Source organism: Sus scrofa, chromosome 2 (assembly GCF_000003025.6).
Source record: "Sus scrofa isolate TJ Tabasco breed Duroc chromosome 2, Sscrofa11.1, whole genome shotgun sequence".
NCBI classification, from domain to species: domain Eukaryota; kingdom Metazoa; phylum Chordata; class Mammalia; order Artiodactyla; family Suidae; genus Sus; species Sus scrofa.
In genome coordinates this window covers 14,441,244-14,467,516 of record NC_010444.4, presented here as the reverse complement: position 1 = coordinate 14,467,516, position 26,273 = coordinate 14,441,244, and the positions used below count along the sequence as shown (strand labels likewise).

The following is a 26,273-nucleotide window of genomic DNA, read 5'->3' as shown; positions in this document are numbered from 1 at the left end:
AAACAAACAAAAAAATAAGAAATTCTGTTGATCTGATACTCTCAGGATTTGCCTCCTGGGTTCTAGGCAGGCCTAATTGATCTAGTAGGTTGTGGTCTTCCAAACAGAGGGTATTTTGGCTTTTGACTGAGATTCACGGGCGCTTCTGCTGTCATTAGACTCAGGTTTTTTAAAGAATCAAATGGAACCCTAAAAAGATTTGAAGTGCCTTGAAAGCACTAGACAATGATATCATAAGTACAAGTTTTATTTTCCATGTGTCATTAACATTTTGAGGTCTGAATTTCTCTTCTGTTCACACCTGTCTGTGCTCCCCCCACCTCCGTGTTTTCCCCCTTATATCTTCATTTGTTTGGCCCATAAGTTTTCTCTGTCTTCATCCTCTTGGCTTCTCACGATTCTTAGCCTTTCCAACAAAGTACCTGGATAACTGCTGTCTCATACAACCACAGTGCCTTGGTACTCCCCATCCATGATCACCCCACTCCTTGTCTCACTCGGGAGCTGCCTGTGGATTACAGTGGATGGATTTAACTGCCCTGAGTCCTCACTGCTTGCCCTATGATAGTTTCATCATCCTTTATTGAGTCCTAGTAGAAGTATGTACCCCACAAACTCTAACCCCAACACGGACCCTCACTCACAGCAGGGTTTTTTTTTTTTCCCTCACACGCTTCCAGATTAATCACCTGAAAGCACTTCTCTGATTTCATCATTCCCCTTCTCAAAAGTTTTCAGTCACTCCCCATTGCCTTTGAATCAACCACAAACTCCTACGTGACATGTAACACCCTAAGGCATGGCCCACACTTAATGTTCTATGGCTGTTTTCCATTACACTCTGGTAAAGCTCACTCTTTCCTGAACATTCCCTAGTGCCTGCCACCTAAAATATATTCCCCATCTCTACCTGTTAATATCTTACCAACCTCCAGTGACCAGCTGAAATGCTGCTACCTTTAGGAAGATTCTATGATTATCCTACCTGGATATGTCCTTTTCCTTCTTTGAACTCCACAGTGCCCAGTGGGAATCCTTTAAGCACTTTCCTAGCTGTATTTCAGTGTTTATTTCACTCCGTTGGAATGTCACTCTTTTAAGAATATGGCTGGGAGTTCCTGTTGTGGCTCAGCGGTTAATGAATCCGACTAGGAACCATTTGGTTGCGGGTTTGATCCCTGGCCTTGCTCAATGGGTTAAGGATCCGGCATTGCTGTGAGTTGTGGTGTAGGCTGGCAGCAACAGCTCTGATTGGACCCCTAGTCTGGGAACCTCCATATGCCGTAGGAGTGGCCCCAGAAAAGGCAAAAAGACCAAAAAAAAAAAAAAAAGAATATGGCCTAAATCGTATTTATCTTTGTATCTTGCTCTAAGCAACATGTTGTAAACTCAATAAATATTTGGTCAGTTAAATTTCTCGAAGTCAGTAGTGCTTCAGGTTATAAGTAAACAGTGGTTGTTATATCACTATTTTCATCTCTAAATAATACCTCAATATTGTACAACTCAAGACAAACCAATAATCATTCCTTATATTGTTTTTGAGAATAATGTTTATATACAAAAAGAAGGAACATCTATGTGTATGTATATTTTACAATTAACCAAGAGATTTCATATATTTTATCTCGTTTGATCCTAAGGCACTCTGGTGAGATGGGTATGTGTTAGAGATGTCTGTTTTAGAGATGAAGAGACTGAATCTTTGGGAGGTCATTGACTTGATCAAGGCCACAGGGGTAGTAAAACCACAAAGCCTGAGTCCAAACCCAGGTTTGCCTAATTTCTGAGGCCGTGTTCTTTCTATATATTCCTTTGCTTCTTTTTAAAGATTACCAAACTATAACATACATCTAAGTCTCTGAATTTTGAATCGGAGGCCTGATAATTTTTTTTTTTTTTTTTTTTTTTACTGTCAGGCATTTCCCTCTAGAATCACTTCAGAGTAAAAAAAATGTTTTAAAAAAGTGCAGCATGGGAGTTCCTGCTGTGGGACAGTGGGTTAAGGATCTGGTGTCTCTAAGGTGGCTTGGGTTGCTGCTGAGGAAATCCCCTCCATTCTGAGCAGGAAAAGCAGAGCCCAAGTCTTTTTCTAAAGTTCACCTCCAGAGAGTCAGGGCAAGGACCTCCCCAATGAAAGTGAAGGCATGCCTCAGAAAACTCCAATTGGAGTGAATGCTCTTCAACATGTGGTGTTGACTCAGCCCAGCCTGAAACTGCCTTTGCTCTTGGGATGATGGCATTCTCAAGCCTTTCTATTATGATTGCAGACTGTGCCATGAAACTCATAGCATTCAGAGTCTTCTTCATAATGAACAATGTGTGACGTATGTGGAACTAGAAGTTCTGTGCTTGGATCATTTATGTATGTGGTTAATGTCAGAAGAATCGGGTAAAATTTGTCTTGCCTTATTGCATTGGCTAGGAGCTCTAGTATAATGTTGAGTATAAGTGGTGAGATTATATATCCTTGCCTTGTTCTTAGTATTATGGAAAGGCATTCAGTATTTTCATCAATAAGTAAAGGAGGTGAGTTCAGGATCTTCCTACGTTGCCCTCTTGAAACACATCTCTGTTTTGGAATGTTAAGACAATCTTGCATTCCTGGGATAAACCCCATGTGGTCATGATATATAATCCTTTGTATACATTGCTTGCATTTGATTGAAATATGTTTTATTAAGGATTTTTTTGCATCTTTGTTCATGTGTGATGTTTGTGATTTAAAAAAAAATTTTTTTGGTCTGTTTTGTGGGTGGTGATGCTGGTCTCATAAATGACTAGGGAAGTTTTGTCTTCTCCTTTTGAAAACTTATGTAGGTTTGGTGTTATTTAAGTATTTGATGAAACCAATGGAATCATCTTGGCTTAAAGTTTTTTTGCAGTGTGTAATATTTGTAAACTATGAATTCAATTTCTTTAACAAATTCAGATTTGTGTCAATTGTGTAAATTGTGTATTTCTAGAAATTTATACTTTTCACTCAAGTTGTAGAATTTGATGGTTTTAAGTCAACGAATGACATTGGTATTAAAACTTTAGGTTGTTCATAATATTTTCTTATTATCCTTTATTTTCTGCAGAATCTATAGTGCTAATCTTTTTCCTTCCACAAATAAAAAAATTGTGATTTCTCTTTTTTTCAGTAGATTATTTAGGGACTAATTAATTTCATTGATATCTTCAAAGACCCATCATCTGGCTTTTACCAGATTTTTCATGTTTTTTGTTTCCTTTGCAATTAATTTCTGTTATCTTTTCTATTCCTTCATTCTACTTTGATTGTGTTTAAATTGCTCTTCTTTTTTCCATTTCTTAAGATATAAGCTTAGTTTACAGATTTTAAAACCTTGTTCATTTCTAATATAAAAACTATAAAATTTCTTTAAGCATTGTGTTAGTTGCATCCGATAAAATTTCGCATCCATTTATATTACTGTTCAGTTAAAATATATTCTAATTTTCCAACTGATTTCTTCTTTGACCAGTTGATTATTTACAATTTTTTAATTTTATGAATAATTGAGTTTTATTACTTGATATCTTGTTATTGATTTCTAATTTGATTCTACTGTGAATGATGTCATTCTTTTTACATTTATTGAGCTTGTTTCATGGCCCAATGTAAGATCTATCTTGGTGAATATACCACATATGCTTGAAAGAATGTTTTCTTCAGTTTTAGGGTATCGTGCTCTATAAATGTCAGTTAGGTTAAGGTGATTCATGTGTGGTTCAATGTTTTTTTTCTGATTTTTGAAAATTCTAGCTATAGCTCCATTTGTGGGGGTGGTGGTGTTAATTCTCCAGCTATCACTGTGGAATTTTATATTGATTTCCTTAAAAATGAGAAAAATGAGAAAGTAAAGACTGCAGATGTGCAAAAGGCATCCCAGAGATATTGAGCTACTTGTTCAAAGTTATGTAACTACTAGGTGGCGGAGTCAGCTGCTTGATTCCTTGATTCCTTGGTCCATACTCTTAAGCACCGTATTATATTGCCCCTTATCGGTCTTACCCTAGTCATAGGGGGTGGAAATACTTTTTAGATGCCAAGTTAACATAGATAGTAGTCAAGGAGCTAGAATAGTTCAAACTTGTCCCTGCTACTTAAAAAACTTATCCCCCCACCAGAGATCATTCATATTTAACACCGGCTTTTTTTCTTTTTCTTTTTTCCTTCACAAATTCATGGCACAAAACTGTGCCCTCTGTATAGTAGCTGCTTAATAAATATTGTTGGATGAATGAGTTTGGAATGATTCAGTACAGGAGTTCCTGCTGCGGTACAACAGGATTGGCAGCCTCTCAGGAGTGCTGGGAGGCAAATTTGGCACAGTGGTTTAAGGATCTGGTGTTGCCCCAGGTGAGGTGTAGGTTGCCATGGCAGCTTGAATCTGATCGCTAGCCCAGGAACTCCATATGCTGCAGGGCAGCCAAAAAAGAAAAAAAAAAAAAAGAAATAAAAAAAAAAATCCAAGGTCAGTTTAAAAACCTGACTTCCTTGGCCTCTAAAGTTTGAACCACTAAGTTCACGTGAGGAGGGGGTATGGCTGTCTCTATGGCCCCTCCTCTAATTGGGATGCCCCTGGGGACTCATTAGGAAACCTCAAGGTATTTGCTAACCACAACTGTGCTATGACTTCTGAAGCCTGGCAATGGCTTTGGCTGGGGTGATGACACATGAGATTCCCTGAACCCTTTGTGCTTAAATGTTTACTGCCACCCTCACTTCTCTGGCCAGAGTCCTTGACTTTTGCTGCTCAGCTGGGAGGGTGGAGCTCAAAAAGGTGAGCTCTCCTATAGTCCTGGATTCTGGGGACTCTTTGGTTAGAATAAACCTGAACCGGCCAAAGACTCTTATAGAAAAGTGATGTCCTCAGCTGCTCTCTCTGTTTTGTTCTCAGTGCCCAGATGAAAGTCCTGCTGTAGAGCATCTGAGGGTTTCCTGCCTTCACATGCATCAGTTGTGAGTTGATTCATTTTCACTTTCCCACAGCATCACTAGACTCTTTCTCCTTCAGTCATTACCTTGCTCACCTTTTAGCTGCGGAGAACACGTCCTCTTTGAGTGATTGGGTGCTCCCACTTTCCTAGGCAGGAGTGTTGTATAGTGATTAAGAAGATAGCTTTGAAGTCAGGTACCCCGGGTTGCATTTCTGGCACTAACCCTTACTGGTCTGAGAACCTGACCAAGTCATTCATTTACTCTGATCCTCGTTTTCCTCAGCTCAAAAATGAGAATAAGCGTAGTCGATTCCTCCAAGTGATGTTGAGTGGATTAAGTGAGATGATGCTTTTCACCACTTTACCCAGGGCTTGGCATATAGCATGGCCTAATAAGTGCAAACAATTGGTGCAGTGCTGTGTTGACTAGTCCTTCCATCTCCATGTGGCCATGTTCAACAGAGAGTGCTTTTATATGTGTCTTATTATTTAGAGGCTTGCCATAGGGGTGCCCTGACCATGGCTGAGGGTTGCTGAAGTTGAAGAAGCCAGAAAGGATCAGCATTTATAGAGCAGGCTGAGTTCTCCAGCCTTTGCTATGGGCTGTCCTGCTGTGTGGTCCCTAGAACCACATTAACTTTTTTGGAAACTAGAGAAAATGCCAGAGCGTATTTCGCTGAGATACACTCTTGGCCCCCTCTCCCCAAAGCCCAGGCTTACCTAGCAAGGTGGTCTTTCTTGTGAATGACTCCTCAGACACCTGAAGCTTGAAAACCTCTTAGAAGACTTGTTTACATTTTACTCTTGTTTTTTAGAAGCCTGCTCTAAAAAGAAGTTCCCAGGCTAGGGGTCAAATCGGAGCTACAGCTGTGGCCTATGCCACAGCCACAGCAATGTTGGATCCGAGCCATGTCTGTAACCTACACCACAGCTCATGACAACACTGGATCCTTAACCCATTGAGTGAGGCCCCCATCCTCATGGACACTAGTCGGATTTGTTTCTGCTGAGCCAGGATGGGAACTCTGACTTGTTTACATTTTAATCTTCTAAGGTAGAAATGAAGCTAAACTGCATTACAAATTTCCTTTCTCTTTCAAAACAGGGAATGTATCTGAAAACTGGTGTGATATCAAATGTGTATATTTTATACTTGTCATAAGAGTATATTGGCATTCCCACTGTAGCTCAGTGGTAATGAACCTGACTAGTATCCATGAGGATGTGAGTTCCATCCCTGGCCTCGATTAGTGGGTGAAGGATCTGGCATTGCTGCAAGCTGCAGTTTGGGTTGCAGACATAGCTCGGATCCCATAGGCATAGGCATAGGCTGGCAGCTGCAGCTCCAATTTGACCCCTAGCCTGGGAACTTCCATATGCTGCAGGTGTGGCCCCAAAAAGCAAAAAAAAAAAAAAAAAAAAACAACTAGATAAACAAATATGGGAGGGATTCTTTTCTTTGAAATAACATTTAGGTTATTTACCTGTTACCAAAGCTTGTTTGGGGGTGTACACAGTGATTATATTATCTTTGGTTATCGCATTGGCCATTTCCAGAGTTATTGCTCCTGTCTGTCCTGTGGGTAAGCAGAACCATCTGATCCAACCTTTTTGAGAATTTTAGAAAGGGGTAGAAGAAGAATTTTAGTGTAAAATACATATATTTCCTGCTGGGAGATTTCTAGGAGAAGATGCTTACTGAGCCTGGGCAGAGTGTCCTGGGACATGACAGTTATTTCCTGGTTCCTGCCTCTGGTGGTGTCATTGCTTACTCTTCTCATTTTCAGCTGCACCTTGAAGTAGATTCAGCTGCTTGGGGACAAGCAGGGTGTTTGGGGCCTTGATTTGGAGGTAGAAAGCGGTGGTGGAGGCTCTGAGTGTAAATCCTTCGTGCCAGCCTGAGAGTCTCTGCCCCAGGCATTTCGATTCTTCCTCTCAGTCTTCTGGGAACCTTTTCCAGGATGCTCAGTCTCCTGGCAATGTCGGGACTGAAGCCTGTCTAAGTCCTTGTAAGTAAAATGCGATCTTCTTTACTGTTCTGTTCTTCACAAACATCATTTGACTTTTTCAAAAAAATAGCCGCAATAACAAAATGCTTGTGATAAAAGCAGGCCCCAAAACGGTCCCGTGGGATTTCACTTCCTTTGTTCTCACACTCCGACAACCTGCCCTTGACTATGAAGCATTAATTAACATCCAGCATTCTCAATTTGTTGCTGATGTATTCATGATACTTTTCTAAATTATTAGTTGATGCACACAGAAGAGAAGGACTGAAGCCCAGCTTCATAATGTCAACATCTCTTACCTCCCCCCCCTTAAAAAAATCTTATTTTATCCTTAAAACAGCTCTGTTGGTAAAGGTGTTTGATATGATCCTTTAAGGGTGAGCAACAATCTTTGTTGACACCTGACTGGGGTGGGGGGGAGGCTCAACAATTTGAATTGAATTGAAATATAATTTTTAATCTCCTAATCATTTATTCATAAACGACTTAAATCTGAAACATTTGTGGATGGGTTCACTTATTCATTTATTTATTTACTCATTTGTTTAACATGCGTTCGTTATTTTCCCAGATCTGTCTCTAGTCTGTGTTCTGATTCACACACGTTCTGGGTGGATATTTGCATGGAACCTCACAGTTTCTAGGTAACAATATGCTTTCCACACACGGTATTTTACCTGTGGCATAAAGAAGGAGTTATGAGTGTTATGACAGTGTGTGATCTTGAGAAGCAAATTCTGTGTTTTGGATCCTGCCTATGTAAAATGAGGTAATAAATAAAATAAATGTCCAAAGGAAGTAGTGTTGGTTTGAGCTGATATAAGCCAGGAGCTAAGTCTGTGTCTGGCATTTATGAGCATCAGTCAATATTACCTCAGTGATGGAAGATTATGTGCAATTGTGGAGTCCTATCCACATACAGTAGGTTGTTATCATTATTTTTGACCTTTCTATCATCTATGTGTTCATTTTCATTAAAAATGTTTTAATATATATTTTTATATGTGTAATTTTTAATTGATTCATTTAATTAAGAAATGTTAATGTAGCATCTACACTGTGTCAGACAATGTCCTAAGCATTGGGGATGCATTTGTGAAGCAAGCAGACCATGAACCTTGCCTCAGAGGGGTCCTCTCTCAGTAGGGGTCAGCAGATAACAAAATATAAATATGAATAATTATACAATACTTTGAAGATAATTTGTGCTACAGAAAGAAGGAAAAGCAGAATGAGGTAAGGAGGGCTGGGAGTGGTGAGACATTGCAGTTTTAAGTAGGTTGATCAAATAGCCACTTTGAGAAAGTATTATTTGCAGGAGTCCAGGGAAGTGAAGGAGTTGGGCAATAAATACTTAGGGGAAGCCTGTTCCAGTAGCAGGAGCAACCAGGGCCCAGATCCCAAGGTGGCAGCATGCCCCATGTGCTTGCTGAGCACTAAGGAAGACTGTGTGCCTGGAAAGGAGAGAATTAGGGAAGTGAGAGGAGTATCAGCAGGGACCAGAGAGAATTCCCACCGTGGTTCAGAGGTAATGAACCCGACTAGTATCCATGAGGACATGGGATCGATGCCTGGCCTTGCTCAGTGGGTCAAGGATCCAGCATTGCTGTGAGCTGTAGTGTAGGCTTCAGATGGGCTTGGATCCCTCGTTGCTGTGGCTGTTGTGTAGATTGGCAGCTGTAGCTCAGATTCGACCCCTAGACTGTGAACTTCCATATGCCATGGGTGTGGCCCTAAAAAGCCAAAAAAAAAAAAAAAAAAGAGAAAATGGGGACCAGATCACAGTGAGCCCCATGTGTCATAGCAAAGGTTCTGCAGTTTCCTCTAATTGGAATGGGCACCCATTGCAGGGCTTTGAGGGAGCACTCTGGCTGTTGTGATGAGAGCAGTCTAGGGGTGGGGTGTGTAGTAAGAGGAGAATTAGGGAAACAAATTCAGAAGCAAGGGAGAGAGGACTAGGGATAGGGTGGAAGCTGTGAAGGTGATGAGTACTCATTACACTGTGAACGTTAAGACAGAAGGCGTCTTAACTGATTAGATGTGAGATAGGAGATGAGAATTAAGGATGCCTAAGGTTTTTAGGCTGAGCATTCAGGAAGCTGAACTTGCCATCAGCTGAGACAGGCTGCCAGAAAAGTATGTTTGGGGGAAGATCAGGAGTTTATTTTTGGACATGTTGAAATAAGACAGGGCAGGTATTTAGTCACTCCTTTATTCCAAAAATATTCACTGCATGAATCCTATGTGCTTGATATTGGACATTGTCTCAACACAAGTGGTCAAAAGCCTTGCTATCAAGTCATAGCCTGGTGAGGAGAGTAAACATGTAAATAAACAATTCTAGACAATGTCACAAACATCATGGTGATGGTAAGTGCCAGGGTCAGTGGAACACAGGTACTCTTAACTTTTTACACTTTGAAACTGAAGTCTTGAAAAATTAATTTGCCAAAGTTCACAGTTTGTATACAGTATAGCTGGGACCTTGTACTATTGTGATTTGTAGTAAGAAATGCAGTATATATCTGGTCTTTGTCCATATTTGTAGCACAGAGATTCAAAAGCCTTTGGATGTCCTGAGATGCTGAGAGGTCTCTCTGTTATGTCAGTGAGATGATTTCCGAAGTGCTCCTAGGTCACCTAAGGATGATGGGTGGTTGTCAGGAGAAGCAATCCTGTGATTGCAGGGTTAGTACTTTTGGTCCCACTCCTGGACCCTGGGGAAGCGGGGAGGGGCAGGAGGTTGAATTGATTGCCAATGGGCAATGATTTAATCAAGCATATCTGTGTGATGAAGCCTCCATAAAAACCCAAAAGGTTTCAGGAGCTTCTGGGTCGTTGAGCAGGTGGAGATTTTGGGAAAGCAATGAGCTCAGAGAGCACGGAAGCTCCATGCCCTTCCTGCAGACTTTGCCCTATGCACCTTTTCCAGCTGGCTGTTCCTGAGTTCCTTTTATTATAAACCAGGAATCTGGTATGAGTTCTGTGAGCCATTCAAGGAAATTAATCCAACCCAGGGAGGGGAGGTCATTGAAACCTCTGATCTGCAGCGATTAGGTCAGAAGCACAGGTGAAAACCTAGGCTTGGACAAGCATCTGAAGGTGGCAGGCAGTCTTACAGGACTGTACCCTCACCCCATGGCATCTGGTGCTATCTCCAAGAAGATAGCATCAGAAGAGAGTTGAATTATAGGACACCCAGCTGGTATCTGAGCATTGCTTTTAGTGTGGGAAACCCTTCTCCTCCACTTGCAGTGAAGTGTTAGAATCATTAGACTTGAATATAGTTTTCTTTTCTTTTCTTTTTTTTTTAGGTTGCACCCATGGTGTGTGGAAATTCCCAGGCAGGGGATTGAATCTGTGCTGCAGTTGTGACCAATGCCACAGTTTCAGCAATACTGGATTCTTAACCCATTGTGCTGCAAAGGAACTTCCTTGAATACAATTTTCTGCCTCCTGGATTTGGGAAGCTTTCTTATGTCACATAATCTGTGTCCTTGCAGAGCTGACCACTTTGTCTATGCGCAGGGCAGAGAACCCATGGGCACCAAGAGCAACGTGACTGAGTTCGTGTTGTTCGGCCTTTTCCAGAGCAGGGAGATGCAGCATGTGTGTTTTGTAGTCTTCTCTCTCGTCCATGTGCTCACTGTCCTGGGGAACCTTCTGGTCATCATCACCATCAATGCCAGCAAGACTCTGAAGGCCCCCATGTACTTCTTCCTCAGCCACTTGTCTTTTGCCGACATGTGCTATCCATCCGCTACCACCCCCAAGATGATCGCGGACACTTTCGTGGAGCGCAAGACCATCTCCTTCAATGGCTGCATGAGCCAACTCTTCTCTGCACACTTCTTTGGTGGCACTGAGATCTTCCTCCTCACAGCCATGGCCTATGACCGCTACGTGGCCATCTGCAGGCCCCTGCACTACACAACCATCATGGATCGGTGGAAGTGTGGCCTGCTGGCGGGGGCCTCGTGGGTGGCTGGCTTTCTGCATTCCATCCTGCAGACCCTTCTCACAGTCCAGCTGCCCTTTTGTGGACCTAATGAGATTGACAACTTCTTCTGTGATGTCCATCCCCTCCTGAAGCTGGCCTGTGCAGACACCTATGTGGTGGGGCTCATTGTGGTGGCCAACAGTGGCATGATTTCTTTAGTGTCCTTCATCATCCTTATCATCTCCTATGTGGTCATCTTATTGAACCTGAGAAGCCGTTCCTCAGAGAGCCGTCACAAGGCTCTGTCCACATGTGGCTCACATATCATCACCGTCCTTCTGGTCCTTGTGCCCCCCATGTTCATGTACATCCGTCCGTCCACCACCCTGGCTGCTGACAAGCTGGTCATCCTCTTTAACATTGTCATGCCGCCTTTGCTGAACCCTCTGATCTACACGCTGAGGAACAATGAGGTGAAAAACGCCATGAGGAAACTGTTCAGGGTCAAGGGGAGCTTGGGGGAGAAGTGACACCCCAAGAACCCTCTTGAGCCTGGCACTCGGGAGATATCCCATCTTGTAGCATCCAACACAGGCTTTGCCTCTCTAGTCTGATGATTGTAATGACAACGGCCCTCCTGGCTCTTTTTGTAGTAATAGTCCACCTGTTCCTGCAATCCTTCAGTCAGTAAATATTTATTGAGCATCTGCAAGGAGTGAGGCACTGGTCATAATCTCTGCCCCCAAGAGGGTCACAGTCCAGGAGGCTCTTAGGGTGACATTTAAAAGCTCATTCAGGAAGCATGTGAGAGCCTATGGATGAGGGGCCTTCTTCGATGTTCAGGTTCCCATTTATACAGTGGGTAACAGCACCAGGTAATTCCTTTACCTAGTGGTTAACAGTGCTTGATGAAATTCATTTTCTTCTCTGTGATGACCTTCAAGGCGCTTTATTCCCATTCCTTCATTGCATGCTCTCAGGAGGCAAATGAATAAATAAATGTAGCAAGAGGACAGGATTTACCACAGTCACATGGAAAGTCCTGAGTAAGGTGGAACTAAGACCCTGAGTCTGCTTTCACAGCTCTTACCACCTGGGACTCCTTGAAAAAGACTGCGTGTATGGATACCAAACAGGATGGACCAGTTTTGAAGACCAAGGGATGATGGCAGTCTGGGATGATGGGGAGCAGAGCAGGGGAGAACATGTTGTTGGCACTTCCCCCAGTAGTGCCCAGTCCTCCGACCAGCAGAACAGGGGCTCTTGTCTGCATGAATCTTCTTTGCTTTTCTCTCTCTGCTCTGGAGAGAGCTAATTTGTGCAGGATGGAATTAGATGTCCTGCTTAATTAACCACCATGGGTCATTTAATTCAGTTGGGTCTCAATTTCCACACTTACAAATGGAGACGGTAATAGTACCAGTTTCAGAAGTTTGCAGGAGGATCATCTGTAGGACTTAGTAAATTCCTATATCAAAGAAAAGTTGTTCAAAGGTGGCTGCTACCTCTGTTTCTTTGAAACATCTTCTATGCCTTTCTCTTTTCTTATCCCTACTTCGCCCCTGTCCTTTCCTCTTAAAGCCCTTGTAGCTACCAGATTGATTATTCATTCGTCAAATATTTATTAATCACTTAGCCTGTGGTAAGTCTGTTCTTCCTCTCTCCCTCCCTCTTCCTTTCTTCCTCCCTCCTTCTTCCTTCCTTCCTTCCTCTCTCTTTCTTTTCCTTCATCTAGTTTTGTGTTTATTCAGTGCAGTCAAGCACCCAGCCCTTTCTCAGAGAGGTGGTTGAGCTGGGGGACAAAACACATCAAGGTTGCTGAGGTGTCTGTGGATGGGGAGAAACCTGGGGTGAGGTAAAGACGTACCTGGGACATTGACCCCAATCTCAGTGCTTAGCCCTGAACCCTCACTCCCTACAGGTTCTAGGTGGGGCTAGCACAGGTGTCCCTGGGAAGAGGTTTTGGACTTTCTGCCACTTCCAACCCCTTTTCTTCCTTCCTTCCTTCCTTCCTCCCTTCCTCCCTCCCTTCCTTCCTTCCTTCCTTCCTTCCATACACTCTCAGCATATGGATGTTCCTGGGCCAGGGATTGAGTCTGAGTCCCAGCTGCCACTGGGCCAGGGCATCAAACTCATGCTCCCCAGTTACCTGAGCTGCTGCATTCGGAATCTTAACCCACTGAGCCGCGGCGGGATCTCCTCCCTCTCTCTTTTCTTAAGGCAGGGCCATATTCCAAACTCTCCACCTGGCTGGGAAGGTGTGGGAAGGAAGGATGGAGGGGGCCAGTGTCCAGGTCCAAAGCCAGGGCTCTGATCCCTTTCCTGGGCAGGCGCTGGAGATATAGCAGAAAAGTAGATAAAAATCCTTGTGCTCATGGAGCTTCTATTTAACTGTGTAATAAAAGCTGAAGCTCACAGAAACCCTCCAACGTGACAGACATGATTGTGTTTTTAGTGAGTCTATGCCTCTTGACTTTGAACTTCTCAGTTTCGTTTTCTCCACCTTTGGGTGGGACAGGACGTATATAGCTGGCTGGAGTTGGGTGTTTCCTTTCCCCCAGGTAAGTTAGTCTCCGCTAATACCCTAGCAGGTTAGGTTCTGGTTAACTAGCTCCTCTGAGGAGCCCACCCTGTTAAGAACAAATGTTCTGGTGTATTTTCAAAAGGGTCCTTTTCTGGCCCCTCCACTGCTTCTGGAAGCATGAGGGGATTTTTTTCTGACCTTTACTGTGGGAACTTTTGAAACTGGGAAGAACCCTGTGGGGCTCCTAGACCTGCAAGCCTTTCCCTGTCTCCTGTCACTTGTTAGGCTTCAGCCTCTGTGACCTTCCCTGAGTTCCAAAGGTCAGGCTCAAACATTTGCTAATGAGGGAAGGGAGGAGATGCAAAGACAAGGGAGGAGCAGTCAAGAAACAATAGTGCAGCCTTGGGGCAGGGTCCTTGTTCCACCCCAAGGAGTACACAGAACATCCTCTGTGAGCTCTTTGCAGAACTAAAAACCCCCAACAGAAGAAAGATGTTAATTACCTGATGAAGGAAATCAACTTCACTCCGGAGAGAAGGTCACAGTTTGATAACCACAAAACTTGTCAGGGGATCCCCTGAGACCACATTAAAGGAATAGGGCTCTGCACACACCCTTATCCTCATCAGCAACCCCATCCTTGAAGCACTGCTAAAAACTCCTTACCAAATCCTCCTGGGGTGGGACACAGTTTTTGAAGACCTAACTTTTATCTGGTAAAGCAATAAAGCTATTTTTTTCTCCTTCACCAAAAACTCTGAGATTCAGTTCAGCATCAGTGGGTGCACAGAAGCTGAATTTTAGCACCACCTTGTCCAGCTTCTGCAGGCAAATCTCACTATATTGTAGGGGGATTCACTCCCTGGGTTCCCCTGGAGGTTTTATCTCCAGGACTCCACACCGAGCCTCCATCAAGTTGTCAGCTACAGTTCAGGTTTTCCTATCCGGGCACTGATTCCTGTGGTTGTTAACAACTTGTGGGTCTCTACGCTGGTAAATTGCATCTCCCTGTTTTTTTGTGCATCTTCTCCCCAGTCTCTGGGGCAGTGTCCTCCCATCTCTTATGGATCCAAGGAGCGTTGTTGACTTTTGTTCATCTTTTTACTTGTTAGGCTAGAGTGGCAACTTCCAAGCTCCTTGTGTATGAACGAAACTGGAAACTGTGTTCTAGGTGTTTTGATTGTGTTGACCCTTTTTATCCTTACAACAACCTCATGAAGGAGGCATAATCATCAGAAGTGTGATCAGGGTTTTGTGAGGATAGTGTTGCAGAAACCACAACAACCGTGGCAGTGGAAGGACACAAACGGCACTCGGAGATATGGAAAAGCAAGGTTTATTCAGCACTGGTGCGGGCTCAGAGGAGTCACCTCCAGAGTCTGAGCACCAGGTCTTTGTTCTCAGCAATGTTTATACATTACAAGGTCTCGATTTTCCCATGTAAGCATGCCGGACCTCCCCCCTTCCCCAAGCAGACAGTGTTCCTCCCTAAGAAACTGAGCAAGCAAGGTTACAGAAGCTCAACTTACAAGCAATGTTGGGTGCATGATTAGCAGGGCACACAGTTGCTGCATTTTTACAAGAAGGGTGGTATGAGGCAGAGCATAGATGAAAAGGCTTGCAGCTGCCTTTTTAGCCAAGGGGGCGGGGGGTTGTTCCTTAGTTAAAACTCATTTCAGTAGTAGCATTGAGAAAACTTTTTGTTCCTTCTGATCCTGACAATCACACATGCACATGTTTGTCTTGACTATGAGAATAATAGCAATAAAATATATATAGATACTGCACATATATGTTTCCTTTTTAGATTATTTTCCATTATAGGTTATTATAAGATATTGAATATCATTCCCTGTGCTATACAGTAGGTCCTTGTTGGTTATCTATTTTATATAGAGTAGTGCGTATATGTATTTTGATCCCGACCTCCTAATTTATCCCTCTCCCACTTTCCTGACTTTGGTAACCATAAGTTTGTTTTCTATGTCTGTGAATCTATTTCTGTTTGTAAATAAGTTCATTTGTGTCATTTTTTTTTAAAAAAACCTCCACCCATAAGTGATATTATATGATATTTGTTTTTCTCTGTCTGGCTTACTCCACTTAGTAGAATAATCTCTAGGTCTATCCATGTTGCTGCAAATGGCATTATTTCATTCTCTTTTATGGTCAAGAAACACTCCATTGTGTATATATATGCCTCATCCTCTTCGTCCATTCATCTGGATGCTTCCATGTGTTTACCTTTTTGTTTACTTTCTTATTCCACTTAAAATTGATCACTGGACATTATGGAAGAAAGGATTCGATTTTATTTTTTCCCATATGGAAAACTGAATGTTCCATTATCATTTACAAATAGTCCCCCTGTTTTCTGTTAACCTACAGTGTCACTTTTGTTATATATCCAAATGCTATAGTTGCATGAGTCTGTTTCTGAATGAATGGTGCCCTGTCTTTTTTTTTTTTTGTCTTTTTGTATTTTCTAGGGCCGCACCCATGGCATATGGAGGTTCCCAGGCTAGGGGTCTAATCGGAGCTGTAGCTGCCAGCCTTCGCCAGAGCCACAGCAACGCCAGATCTGAGCTGCGTCTGCAACCTACACCACAGCTCATGGCAATGCGGGATCGTTAACCCACTGAGCAAGGGCAGGGATCGAACCTGCAACCTCATGGTTCCTAGTTGGATTTGTTAACCACTGAGCCACAACAGGAGCTCCTACACTGTGTTAGTTACTACAGTTTTATAATGTCTAGATACGTGGTTCAGTAAGTTCCCCTAACTTGTTCTTTTTTAAAGATATTCTGTCTGTGTTGAATCCTTTTATAACAATTTAAATCCTAAGTCGTCAAATCCCACAAAATAACTTATTGGGATTTTGTCTGATATTGTTTTATATCTCTAAATCAATTTAGGAAGAATTTACATTTTATGAGATTGTTTTTTATTCATGATTATGGGCTATTTCTGATTGGTTAGGTGTTACTGGACAATAAGTCCTTTGAAAAATCTAAAGGCATAGATTTCGGTGACCATTAAGTGACTTATTAAAGAAATGTTCCCAGAGGAAACTGATAAGGAAATAGGGGAAGCAGGAGAGAAGTGTAAAGAGAGATGCAATTTAGGTAACTTCTAGCAGTGAGTCAAATTAGACCTATTTTGCTAGAGAACTCTGGAGTGTAATTTATGGCTAAAGTTTTGATTCAAAACAAGTGAATGAACCTTTTACATTCCCACAGTATTTAGACATTAGCCAAAGTCTTCTCTGGGGTTGGGTTGGGGCACTAAATTCCAAAACACTTTTGTTTGTCCATTAATATAGGGAAAACGGTCTTCAGTAGACCCAGGGGAGCATATGCTAATTGTTGGCAATGAAAACACTTAACGATCCTGAGTAACCCATCCATTCCAACACTTGTTATCTCTTACTTATTTTGGTGACCTTAAAAGGATAGAAAGATACAGACAGAAATATGGACAGGGCTTGATGTGCTCAGACATGCTCTCCTTTATTTTGATGTTCTTTAAAGTTTTATATCTAGTTGATAAATTTCTGCATCCAGCTTCTTTGGTTAGATGTGTGTTCTTTTTTTTTTTTTTTTTGTCTTTTTGCCTTTTCTAGGGCCCCTCCCATGGCATGTGGAGGTTCCCAGGCTAGGAATTTAATTGGAGCTGTAGCAGCCAGCCTATGCCAGGGCCACAGCAATGCGGGATCCGAGCTGCGTCTGTTACCTACATCCCAGCTCATGGCAACGCTGGATTGGTAACCCACTGAGCAAGGGCAGGGATCGAACCCGCAACCTCATGGTTCCTCGTTAGATTTGTTAACCACTGTGCCACGACGGGAACTCTGAGGTTGAATGTGTTCTTAGGAACCTTCTGATTTTTTTGCTATTGTAAACAGCGTCTTTATTTTTTTCCAGTTTTATTGACATATAAATTGATGTATAACTTTGTATAAGTTGAAGGTGTACAGAGTTCTCCTGGTGGTGCAGCGGTAATGAACTTGACTTGGACCCAGGAGGATGCAGGTTTGCTTCCTGCCTTTGCTCAGTGGGTTAAGGATCAGGTGTTGTCATGAGCTGTGGTGTAGGTCACAGAGGTGGCTTGGATCTGGTGTTGCTGTGGCTGTGGTGTAGGCCGGCAGCTAAAGCTCCAGTTTGATCTGTAGCCTGGGAATTTCCATATGCCTCAGGTGTGGCCCTAAAAAAAAAAAAAAAAAAGGTTTAAGGTGTACAACATGTAGATTTGATATATTTATAAATTACAAAATGATTAGCATATTTGCATTAGTGAATGCCTCCATCCTTTCTCATTTTTACCTTTTTTTTTGGTGGTAAGAACATATAAGATCTATTCTCTTAGTAACTTTCGAGTATATAGTATAGTAATATTAGCTATTATCATCATGCTATACATTAGATCCCTAGAATTTATTAACCTTGTAACTGGAAGTTTGTATCCTTTGACTAACATCTCCCCATTTCTCCCTTCCTTCCCTACCCCTGGGCCCCCATCCCCTGCCTCTGGTACCCACCACTCCACTGTCTGTTTTTCTAATTTTTTCTTTCTTTTTTGGCTGCCCCTTGGTGTATGGCATTCCTGGGGCCAGGGATCAGAACCAAGCTGAAGTTGCAACCTATGCTGCAGCTGTGTCAATGCTGGATCCTTAACCCACTGTGCCAGGCCAGGGATTAAAACACTACAGAGGTGCCACTGATCCTGTTGCCCCACAGCAGGAAGTCCTTTCTGAGTTTTTTAGATTCGACAAATAAGTGATATAAGTATTTGTCTTTCTCTCTGATTTATCTCACTTAGTATAGTCCTCAAGGACCATCCTTACTGTTGAAATGGCAGGATTTTGTTCTCTCTCAGGGCTGAATTATTTATACACATTTGTCCATTGATAGATCACTTGATTATCTCTGTATCTTGGCTGTTGTGAATAATTCTGCAATAAACATGGGAGTGCAGATATCTCTCTGAGATCCTGTTTTCCTTTCCCCTGGATATATATCCAGAAGTAAGGTTGATGGATCATAGGACAGTTCTATTTTTAATTTTTTAAAGGAATTTCCATACTGTTTTTGAGAGTGGCTGTGCCAATTTGTATCTCCATCAACAGTGCATGGTGTCCCCGTTTCTCCACATCCATTCCAACACTTGTTACTTCTTACTTATTTTGGTGACAGCCATTCTAACAGGTATGAGGTGATATCTCGTCGTTTTGATTTGCATTTCCCTGATGATTAGTGATGCCAGGCGTCATTTCATGTACCTGGCTAATATTTGTATGTCTTCTTTGGAGATATCTGTTCAGTTCTTCTTCCTGCTTTTTAATCTTTTTTTTCTTTTTTTTTTTTTTGCTATAGAGTTGAATGGGTTCTTCATCTGTTTTGGATATTAATGCATTATCAGTTACATAATATGAAAACACATTCTCCAACTCCATAGGTGCCTTTTTATTTTGTTGATAGTTTCTTCTGCCTTGCAGAAACTTTTTAGTTTGATGTGGTCTTATTTATTTTAGCTTTAGTTGCTTGTACTTTTGATGTCATATCCAAAAATTCATTGCGAAGACCTATGGCAAGGAGCTTTTCCTCTATGTTTTCTTCTAGCAGCTTAATTGTTTCTGTTCTTATATTTAAGTCTTTCATCAATTTTGAGTAAATTTTTGTGATTGGTATAAAATAGTGGTTCAATTTAGTATTTTTGCATGTGGTTATCCAGTTTTTCCAACATCATTTACCAAAGAGACTAACCTTTCCTCATGGAGTATTCTTCACTCCCTTTTCAAGTATTAGTTGACTGTGTATGTGGGGATTTATTTCTGAGTTCTTGATTCTGTTCCATTGATCTGTATTAGATATTTTTGTGCTGGTACTATACGGTTTTGACTTACTATAGCTTTGTAGTGTAGTTTGAAATCAGGACGTTTGATCTCTCTGGCTTAGTTCTTGCCTAGGAGTGTTTGAGCAATTCTGGGTCTTTTGTGGTTCCACACAAACTTTAGAATTGTTTCTTGTACTTCAATGAAACTGTCATTGGAATTTTGATAGGGATTATATTAAGTCAATAGATGGCTTTGGGAAGTATGGACATGTTAACAATATTCATTCTTGGGATCCCTGCACACGAGATATCATTCTATTTTTTTGTGTCTTCTGCAGTTCCTTTCATCAGAGTTTGTAGTTTTCAGTGTACAGATCTTTCATCTCCTTGATTAAGTTAATTCTTAAATGTGTACTATTTTTGATGCATTGTGATTGGAATTTTTTCTTTACTTCTTTTTCAGATATTTTGTTGTTAGTGTATGGAAACACAACTCTGCCTTTTGACCTCAGAATTCAATCCATTTACTCTTACAACAATCATTGATATGAAAGACTTACTATTGCCATTGGATTAATTATTTTCTGTTTTGTAGTTTGTCCTTTTTGACTCTCTTCCTGCCTACCTCCGTGAATTGGAGATTTTGCATGGTGTTGCACTTTTATTTCCTTGTCTTTATTTTTTTGTGAATCTATTGTAGGTTTTTGCTTGTGGTTACAATGAGGCTTACATTAAAAAAATGTCTTATAACAACATGGAATATTTTCTGTTGATAAAGATTTGATTTGCATACAAAAACTCTACCCTCTTACATGACCCTCTATTTTAAATGTCACAATATGTCTCTTATATTGTATATTCTTTTACAAATTATAATAGCTATAGTTATTTTTGATACTCATGATTGAGTTTATGATAAGCAGGAGCCATGTCTGATTGATCCCTGAACAACAAAGAGCCCATAGCTTAAGAGCCCTGTGAACATTGGTTGAAATTAACATTTCCTATTGATTTCTGAGGTTATGCTTCCCTTGAAGAAGTCTGAGATGTTAGTATCCAGGTCCTGCTTCCCAGGAGGCCTTCTGCCTGATGAGGAATGGGAGCATGGTTCTCTGGAGATCTCTCTGCTCTCACTTGATCATCATGCCTTCCCCCTGGTATCTCTCCAGCAGAGTGAATGCAAGGCTGAGCTGCCAGAATTCTTATTTTCTCTGTGGAACATGTGGGAGGCAGGTCTACTGTGCTTTTGTTTTAAATCAGTAGAATAGACCCACCAGCTTAATCTCAGCATTCCTAAGCTTGAGGCTGCAGAGGAAGTGGATCCTCCATCTGGAAACTCCTGAGATATAGGATCCCTGGTTTATAGCTTTCAGACTGAATAACTGGGAAACTTGGATGATCTAGGGGCTCTTCTTAGGGCTTTATTTCCCTTTCTGTGGTCAGAACAAAAAAAGGAACTGTGGTGAGAACAGCAAAGCCACAGGAACACTGGGGTAAGTTTGTTTTGTGAGCATGCATGTCTTTTGCATGTGATGATTACAATTGCACTTTGAAAGCAAAGTGAATACTGCAAGAAGCCCACGGCTTTTTACAAAGTGCTCTCACAGTGGTCTGGTCTTTGCCTGAGGCAAGTAAAGGCATGATAGGTACTGGAATTCCGGGATGAAGAAGACATGATCTTAGTCCCTGAGACCTTTGCTTTGTCATTATTTAGTGAACACCCACGTGTACCAAATATGTGCTAAGAAGGCTAGGGAAGACCTATATCCACTGTTTCTTCATTGTGTTCATTCAGGAAATGCTATTTTCTGAAGGTGCTTCAGTTAGCCCTGGAGATGAAGTGATGAAGATATCATCTCTTCCCTCAGCAAATTCACAATTTAGTGGAGCAGATGGTCACTTAAGACAATTATGATTCAGTGTGTGAAGTGCTCTGATTCCAAAATGTCCTGAGAGGAAAGGGGAAACTGTAAGGATCTATGGATTTGGAAGACGGATTTCTTATCTCTGAGAAGCTTCTAAAACTACACAGTGGATGAGTACTTAACTGCTGCTGGGATGGGGTGGGAGAAAGATGTATGGCATCTGCCTGTGAGGTAGGTGCCCTGAAGGCTGACTGTAAGGGGGGATGTGTTGATACACACTGATGTCAGTGGCCTTGGACAAAGTCCAGCATGGATGAAGGTAGACTGCTAAACAGCCAGTGCCCAGTCTTGGTGATGCTTTGAAGTGTTGGAAGGCTGGACTTCAGAGAAGGATGTGTCGCAGCCATGAGTGTGCAGCTTGGGTGAGGGGTAGTTTGTACCTCTCTTGCCGCTGGAGGGAAGTGAAGGTAGCAGTAAAGGAGAGATTGAGAATGAGTTGTACTGGACCTTCAGAAGGAACTAGGTCACCTAAAGTCCAAGAGCAGAAGGAGATAATTGGGAGGAGAAGCAGAAATAAGAGGGGGCGCTGGGTGTCAAGGGATATGTCTTCAGAAGACTCAGAAGTGTATATGGAAAGGCGAGAATTCTATTTTGCCAACCAGAAATGGAAAAGGAGCAAAGGGAAGTGGGATGAAGGAAAGCTGCCGGCAAAAGTCAAAAGGATTCAAATGCAGTAGAGAGACAGTTGTCATGGAGACAGCAATACTCTCCTTGCTGTCCTACATCTTCCGGGGGGCCCCTCAATCTTGTAATAGGTTTCCCCTCCTCTCATCTGTTTGCCACTAGTCCAACCTCTACATAGAAAGTGATCTTTACTTTCCAGTTGACTGACATTCCTGATGATCCTCTACTGTTGAGTAAACGCTGAAAGTCCGCAATAGTCCTTTATGGACAGGTACTAGATTTTATCTTCAGCTTTGTGGTTGCTATTCTCCAATTTACTCTAGCTTCACTTTATGAGTTTTCATAGCTTTGCACTGCCTCTTCTGTTTTGGAATTCTCTTCCTTTCTTCAATGTATAGCTAACCTCTACTCATCTTTCAATATTCAGCTCACCAACTTCTCAGATATGAAAGCGGTTGTTATGTAATTTATTCACTTAATGTATGGCATCTTTTCCTTTATATCATTTCAGATCACTCTACCTAAAATATTCCCTCCTGGTGGTGATGTCATGGCTAACACACACAATGTGACAGAGTTTATTTTTCTGGGACTTTTTCCCAATCTGAAGGTCCAGAAAGTCTGCTTTGTGATATTTCTGCTCTTGTACACAGCCATTGTGCTGGGGAACTTCATCATTGTGCTCACCGTCATGACCAGCAGAAGCCTCGGCTCCCCCATGTACTTCTTCCTCAGCTCCCTGTCCTTTGTGGAGATCTGCTACTCCTCTACTACAACCCCCAAACTCATCTCAGATTTGCTGGCTGACAGAAAAGCCATATCTCTGTGGGGCTGCATGTCACAGGTTTTCTTTATCCATTTCTTTGGTGGAGTTGAGATGTTCTTGCTCACTGTGATGGCCTATGACCGCTACGTGGCCATCTGTAAGCCCCTCAACTATATCACCATCATGAACAGGCAGGTGTGTGCCTTCCTGGTGGGAGTAGCAGGCGCAGGAGGCTTTGTGCATTCCTCGGCCCAAATCCTCCTCATTTTCCGCCTGCCCTTCTGTGGCCCCAATGTGATTGATCACTACTTCTGTGATGTGCTTCCCCTGCTCAAACTTGCCTGCTCTGACACTTTCCTGATTGGTCTGCTGATGGTTGCCAATGGGGGGACCCTGTCTGTGGTCAGCTTCCTGGTCCTTTTGGTCTCCTACGCGGTCATCTTGCTGCATCTGAGGACTCAAAGCTCTGAGGGGCGGCGCAAGGCCCTCTCCACCTGTGGGTCCCACATCGCCGTGGTTACCCTGTTCTTTGGGCCCTGCCTCTTCATCTATCTGAGGCCTTCCACCATCCTGCCTGTGGACAAGGTGGTAGCTGTGTTCTACACAGTGATCACCCCACTCCTGAACCCTGTCATCTACTCCTTGAGAAATGCTGAGATGAAGAAAGCCGTGAAGAGGCTGTGGATCAGGACAGTGAAACTAGAGGAGAAATAGAGTCTGAGTCTTGGTGTTGATCCTTGGGTTTAGAATGATGTTGAGTCCAAACTGAAGGGACAGAGTGGGATGAAAGACAGATGCCAGGACTTGTTAGTTCTAGAATTTTTCTAACAGGCTCCCAACTTCAACAACTTTATTGTAATCACTTATAAAATGTGTCATCTTATGTATGTACTATTATTTATTTATTTATTTATTTATTTTGAGAGTTGTGACAGGTTCTCTCTTGCTTTTTTTTTTTTTTTTTTTTTTTTTTTTTTTTTTTTGTGTGTGTGTGTGTGTTTTTCTTTTTTGCCACACAGGCAGTATGTGGGAATTCCTGGGCCAGGGATTGAACCTATGCCGCACAGCAGCAACCAGAGCCTCAGCGGTGAGAGTGAGAACGCAGGAGCCTCAACCCTCTAGGCCATCAGAGAACTCCCTGTACTATTATTTAAAGAGCCATTTCTCTGTTCAATGTTTAGATTATTTCTAAATTTTTACTACTATAAATAACAGTGTGCTAAATATTCTTTTCTTTCTTTCTTTCTTTTTTTTCTTGTCTTTTTGCCTTTTCTAGGGCTGCTCCCATGGCATGTGGAGGTTCCCAGGCTAGGGGTCTAATCAGAACTGTAGCCGCCAGCCTACACCACAGCCACAGCAACACGGGATCTGAGCCACGTCTTCGACCTACACCACAACTCACAGCAATGCCAGATCCTTAACCCACTGATGGAGGCCAGGGATGGAACCCGCAACCTCATGGTTCCTAGTTGGTTCATTAACCACTGAGCCACAATGGGAACTCCTAAATATTCTTGAAATGAAATATTTAACTATACTTATTATTTTAGACTCATTTGTTATAGTGTATTTCCTGTGTAAAAATGAAAATACAGTAACATTTAATGCATGGCATTAAATCAGTTCTCAGAAAGATTGTCATGCCTCAGTCTCATTAAATTTTTCTTGGTGAGAAATAAGATCTTACTCAGTTTCAGGTTATCTCCCCACAGGATAATTTTCGTTGCCAAAATATAAGTATAACTTTGGGAAGTTCCCATTGTGGTGCAGCTGAAATGAATCTGACCAGTGTCCATAAGGATGCAGGATTGATCCCTGGCCTCTTTCAGTGGGTCAGGAATCTGGATTTGCTGTGAGCTGTGGTATAGGTCACAGATGTGGCTTAGATCCTGTGTTGCTGTGACTGTGGCCTGCAGCTGTAGCTCCAATTCAACTCTTGGCCTGGGAACTTTCATGTGCCATGGGTGTGGCCCCCCAAACCAAAATATATATATAAACTTTGTATTTGAGAAACCTGGAAGACACTCCCTTAAATAATGAGTCAAATATATCATTGGTATTTCGAGTGAGAGGCATACAATCTCATTTCTGTGATATTCCTACTAAAAATACATAACCTGAGTATTAGTATGAACAAAATCTGTCAAACAATTGAAGAACATTTTGCAAGGAGAGAGATCAGGTGGAGTTGGAGGATGCTGGCTCCCCTCCCTTCAAGAACATAGCAAAGATACATCTACATATATAGTGACTCTCGCTGAAATCATCCTGGGTGCCAGTGAACTAGCTCTTCTACAACCAAAGCTGTATGGACACATGTACATGGCCCTGGTAAGAAGGAAGAACAGGTGGTCTGGTTGGGACCCACACCCCTAGTGGAGGACACAGAAGGAGAGAGGATAGTATAGGCTTGGGGATCCTCCAGGGGGAGCAAGGGGTTCAAGCTACGTATTAGGTCTGGGGGGCTGTCATGGGAAAGATGAGCCTCCTCAGCCTGTTTGAAAACCAGTGGGCCTTACCAGATAGTTATGAGAAACCAAGACTCTTTTTTTATGATTAAGGTATAGTTGATTTACAATGTTGTGCCAATTTCTGCTGTACAGCAAAGTGACCTAGTCATACGTATATCTACATTCCCTTCTTATATTATCTGCCCTCATGGTTTATCCCAAGAGTCTGGTTATAATTCCCTTTGTAGTCCAGTAGGACCTCATTGCTTATCCATTCTAGATGGAATAGTTTGCATGTACTAACCCCAAATTCCCCGTTCATCCCACTCCCTCCCCCTTCCTCCTTTGCAACCACAAGCAAGACTCTTCTCTTACAGAGCACATGCCCAGGCTTGCTTATTCCCAGTTATAGAACAAAGGCAGCAGGTTGAAAATTGCCTGGGGTTCTAGATGGCTCACCGGGACCACCCAAGCCTGTCTCTCAATCTGCCTTGGGCTCCTGCTCCAGCCCCTCATGCTCCAGTGCTATACCCCTCTAAGGCAGAAGTTGCTACTGCCAATGAGGGTGCACTCACTAGATGGACAGAACCAGCTTGGACCCAGGCCCTGTTTTTGACTCAGACTGAGGCAGGCATTGCCAGTGTATGCTTGGGTGCATACACCTGAGAGGGAGCAAGACCAGCTCCAGAGTGGAGACAGCCACTGCCAGAACACCCATCCCTCTGCACACTCTCAGAAGAGAGTGAGGCTAGCTGTAGGGTAGAGACCTCTCCCTGGGGGTTCCCCCCCATACACACACATGATGGAACAGAGCCAGCTCAGTTTTGTGGCACCAACCCCTTGTGCCCCAACCCAGGCTCTAACCAAGGTACACACACAGGGAAAAATGAACCCTCCTTGGAACTACAGCCCAAAGCTCTCACACCCCAGCCACATATCAGACCAAGGTGGAGGATGGCTTCACCCCGGGTGAAATTCAACTCCCTCAGGGCTCCTGCTGCAGTTCCATGAGCACAACCTCACCCCCGATAGGCCACAAAGACCTTTGAACATATGGCAAATTTTCCCACCAAAGCCACTGGACACATATAGACTGCATAGGAATGCTCCCACAAAGCACAGGCCTTCAAGACTAGGAGATATGACTGTTTCACTTAATTTCAGAGACAGAGAAAGATACACAAAATGAGAAGACAGAGGAATATGTTTCAAATGAAAGAATAAGAAAAAATAATCCCTGAAAAAAATCCCAATGA

The 26,273-nt window shown here is 42.5% G+C and overlaps 3 protein-coding genes across 4 annotated transcripts in view; all 3 read left to right on the top strand.

Moving 5' to 3' along the window:
* The window catches only part of LOC100523717 (olfactory receptor 4S1), a 63,933-nt gene extending 48,727 nt beyond the window's left edge, over positions 1 to 15,206 (top strand). Inside the window, exon 2 of one of the 2 annotated variants that reach the window (XM_021083055.1) lies at positions 10,485 to 15,206. In XM_021083055.1, coding sequence (XP_020938714.1) covers positions 10,497 to 11,426 — 930 coding nt within the window. In that variant the 5' untranslated portion in view covers positions 10,485 to 10,496 and the 3' untranslated portion in view covers positions 11,427 to 15,206. Of the gene's footprint in view, positions 1 to 10,459 lie in introns of both variants that reach the window. The other variant, XM_021083054.1, reaches the window with a different exon arrangement.
* The window catches only part of LOC100523167 (olfactory receptor 4X2-like), a 72,226-nt gene extending 48,729 nt beyond the window's left edge, over positions 1 to 23,497 (top strand). The window contains exon 2 of the mRNA XM_003122788.3: positions 22,313 to 23,497. Within this exon, the coding sequence (XP_003122836.1) occupies positions 22,352 to 23,281 (930 nt within the window). The 5' untranslated portion in view covers positions 22,313 to 22,351 and the 3' untranslated portion in view covers positions 23,282 to 23,497. The remainder of the gene's footprint in view (positions 1 to 22,312) is intronic.
* LOC100522784 (olfactory receptor 4X2-like) overlaps positions 1 to 26,273 on the top strand; it is a 115,676-nt gene that overhangs the window by 48,717 nt on the left and 40,686 nt on the right. The gene's annotated exons all lie outside the window — the stretch shown is intronic.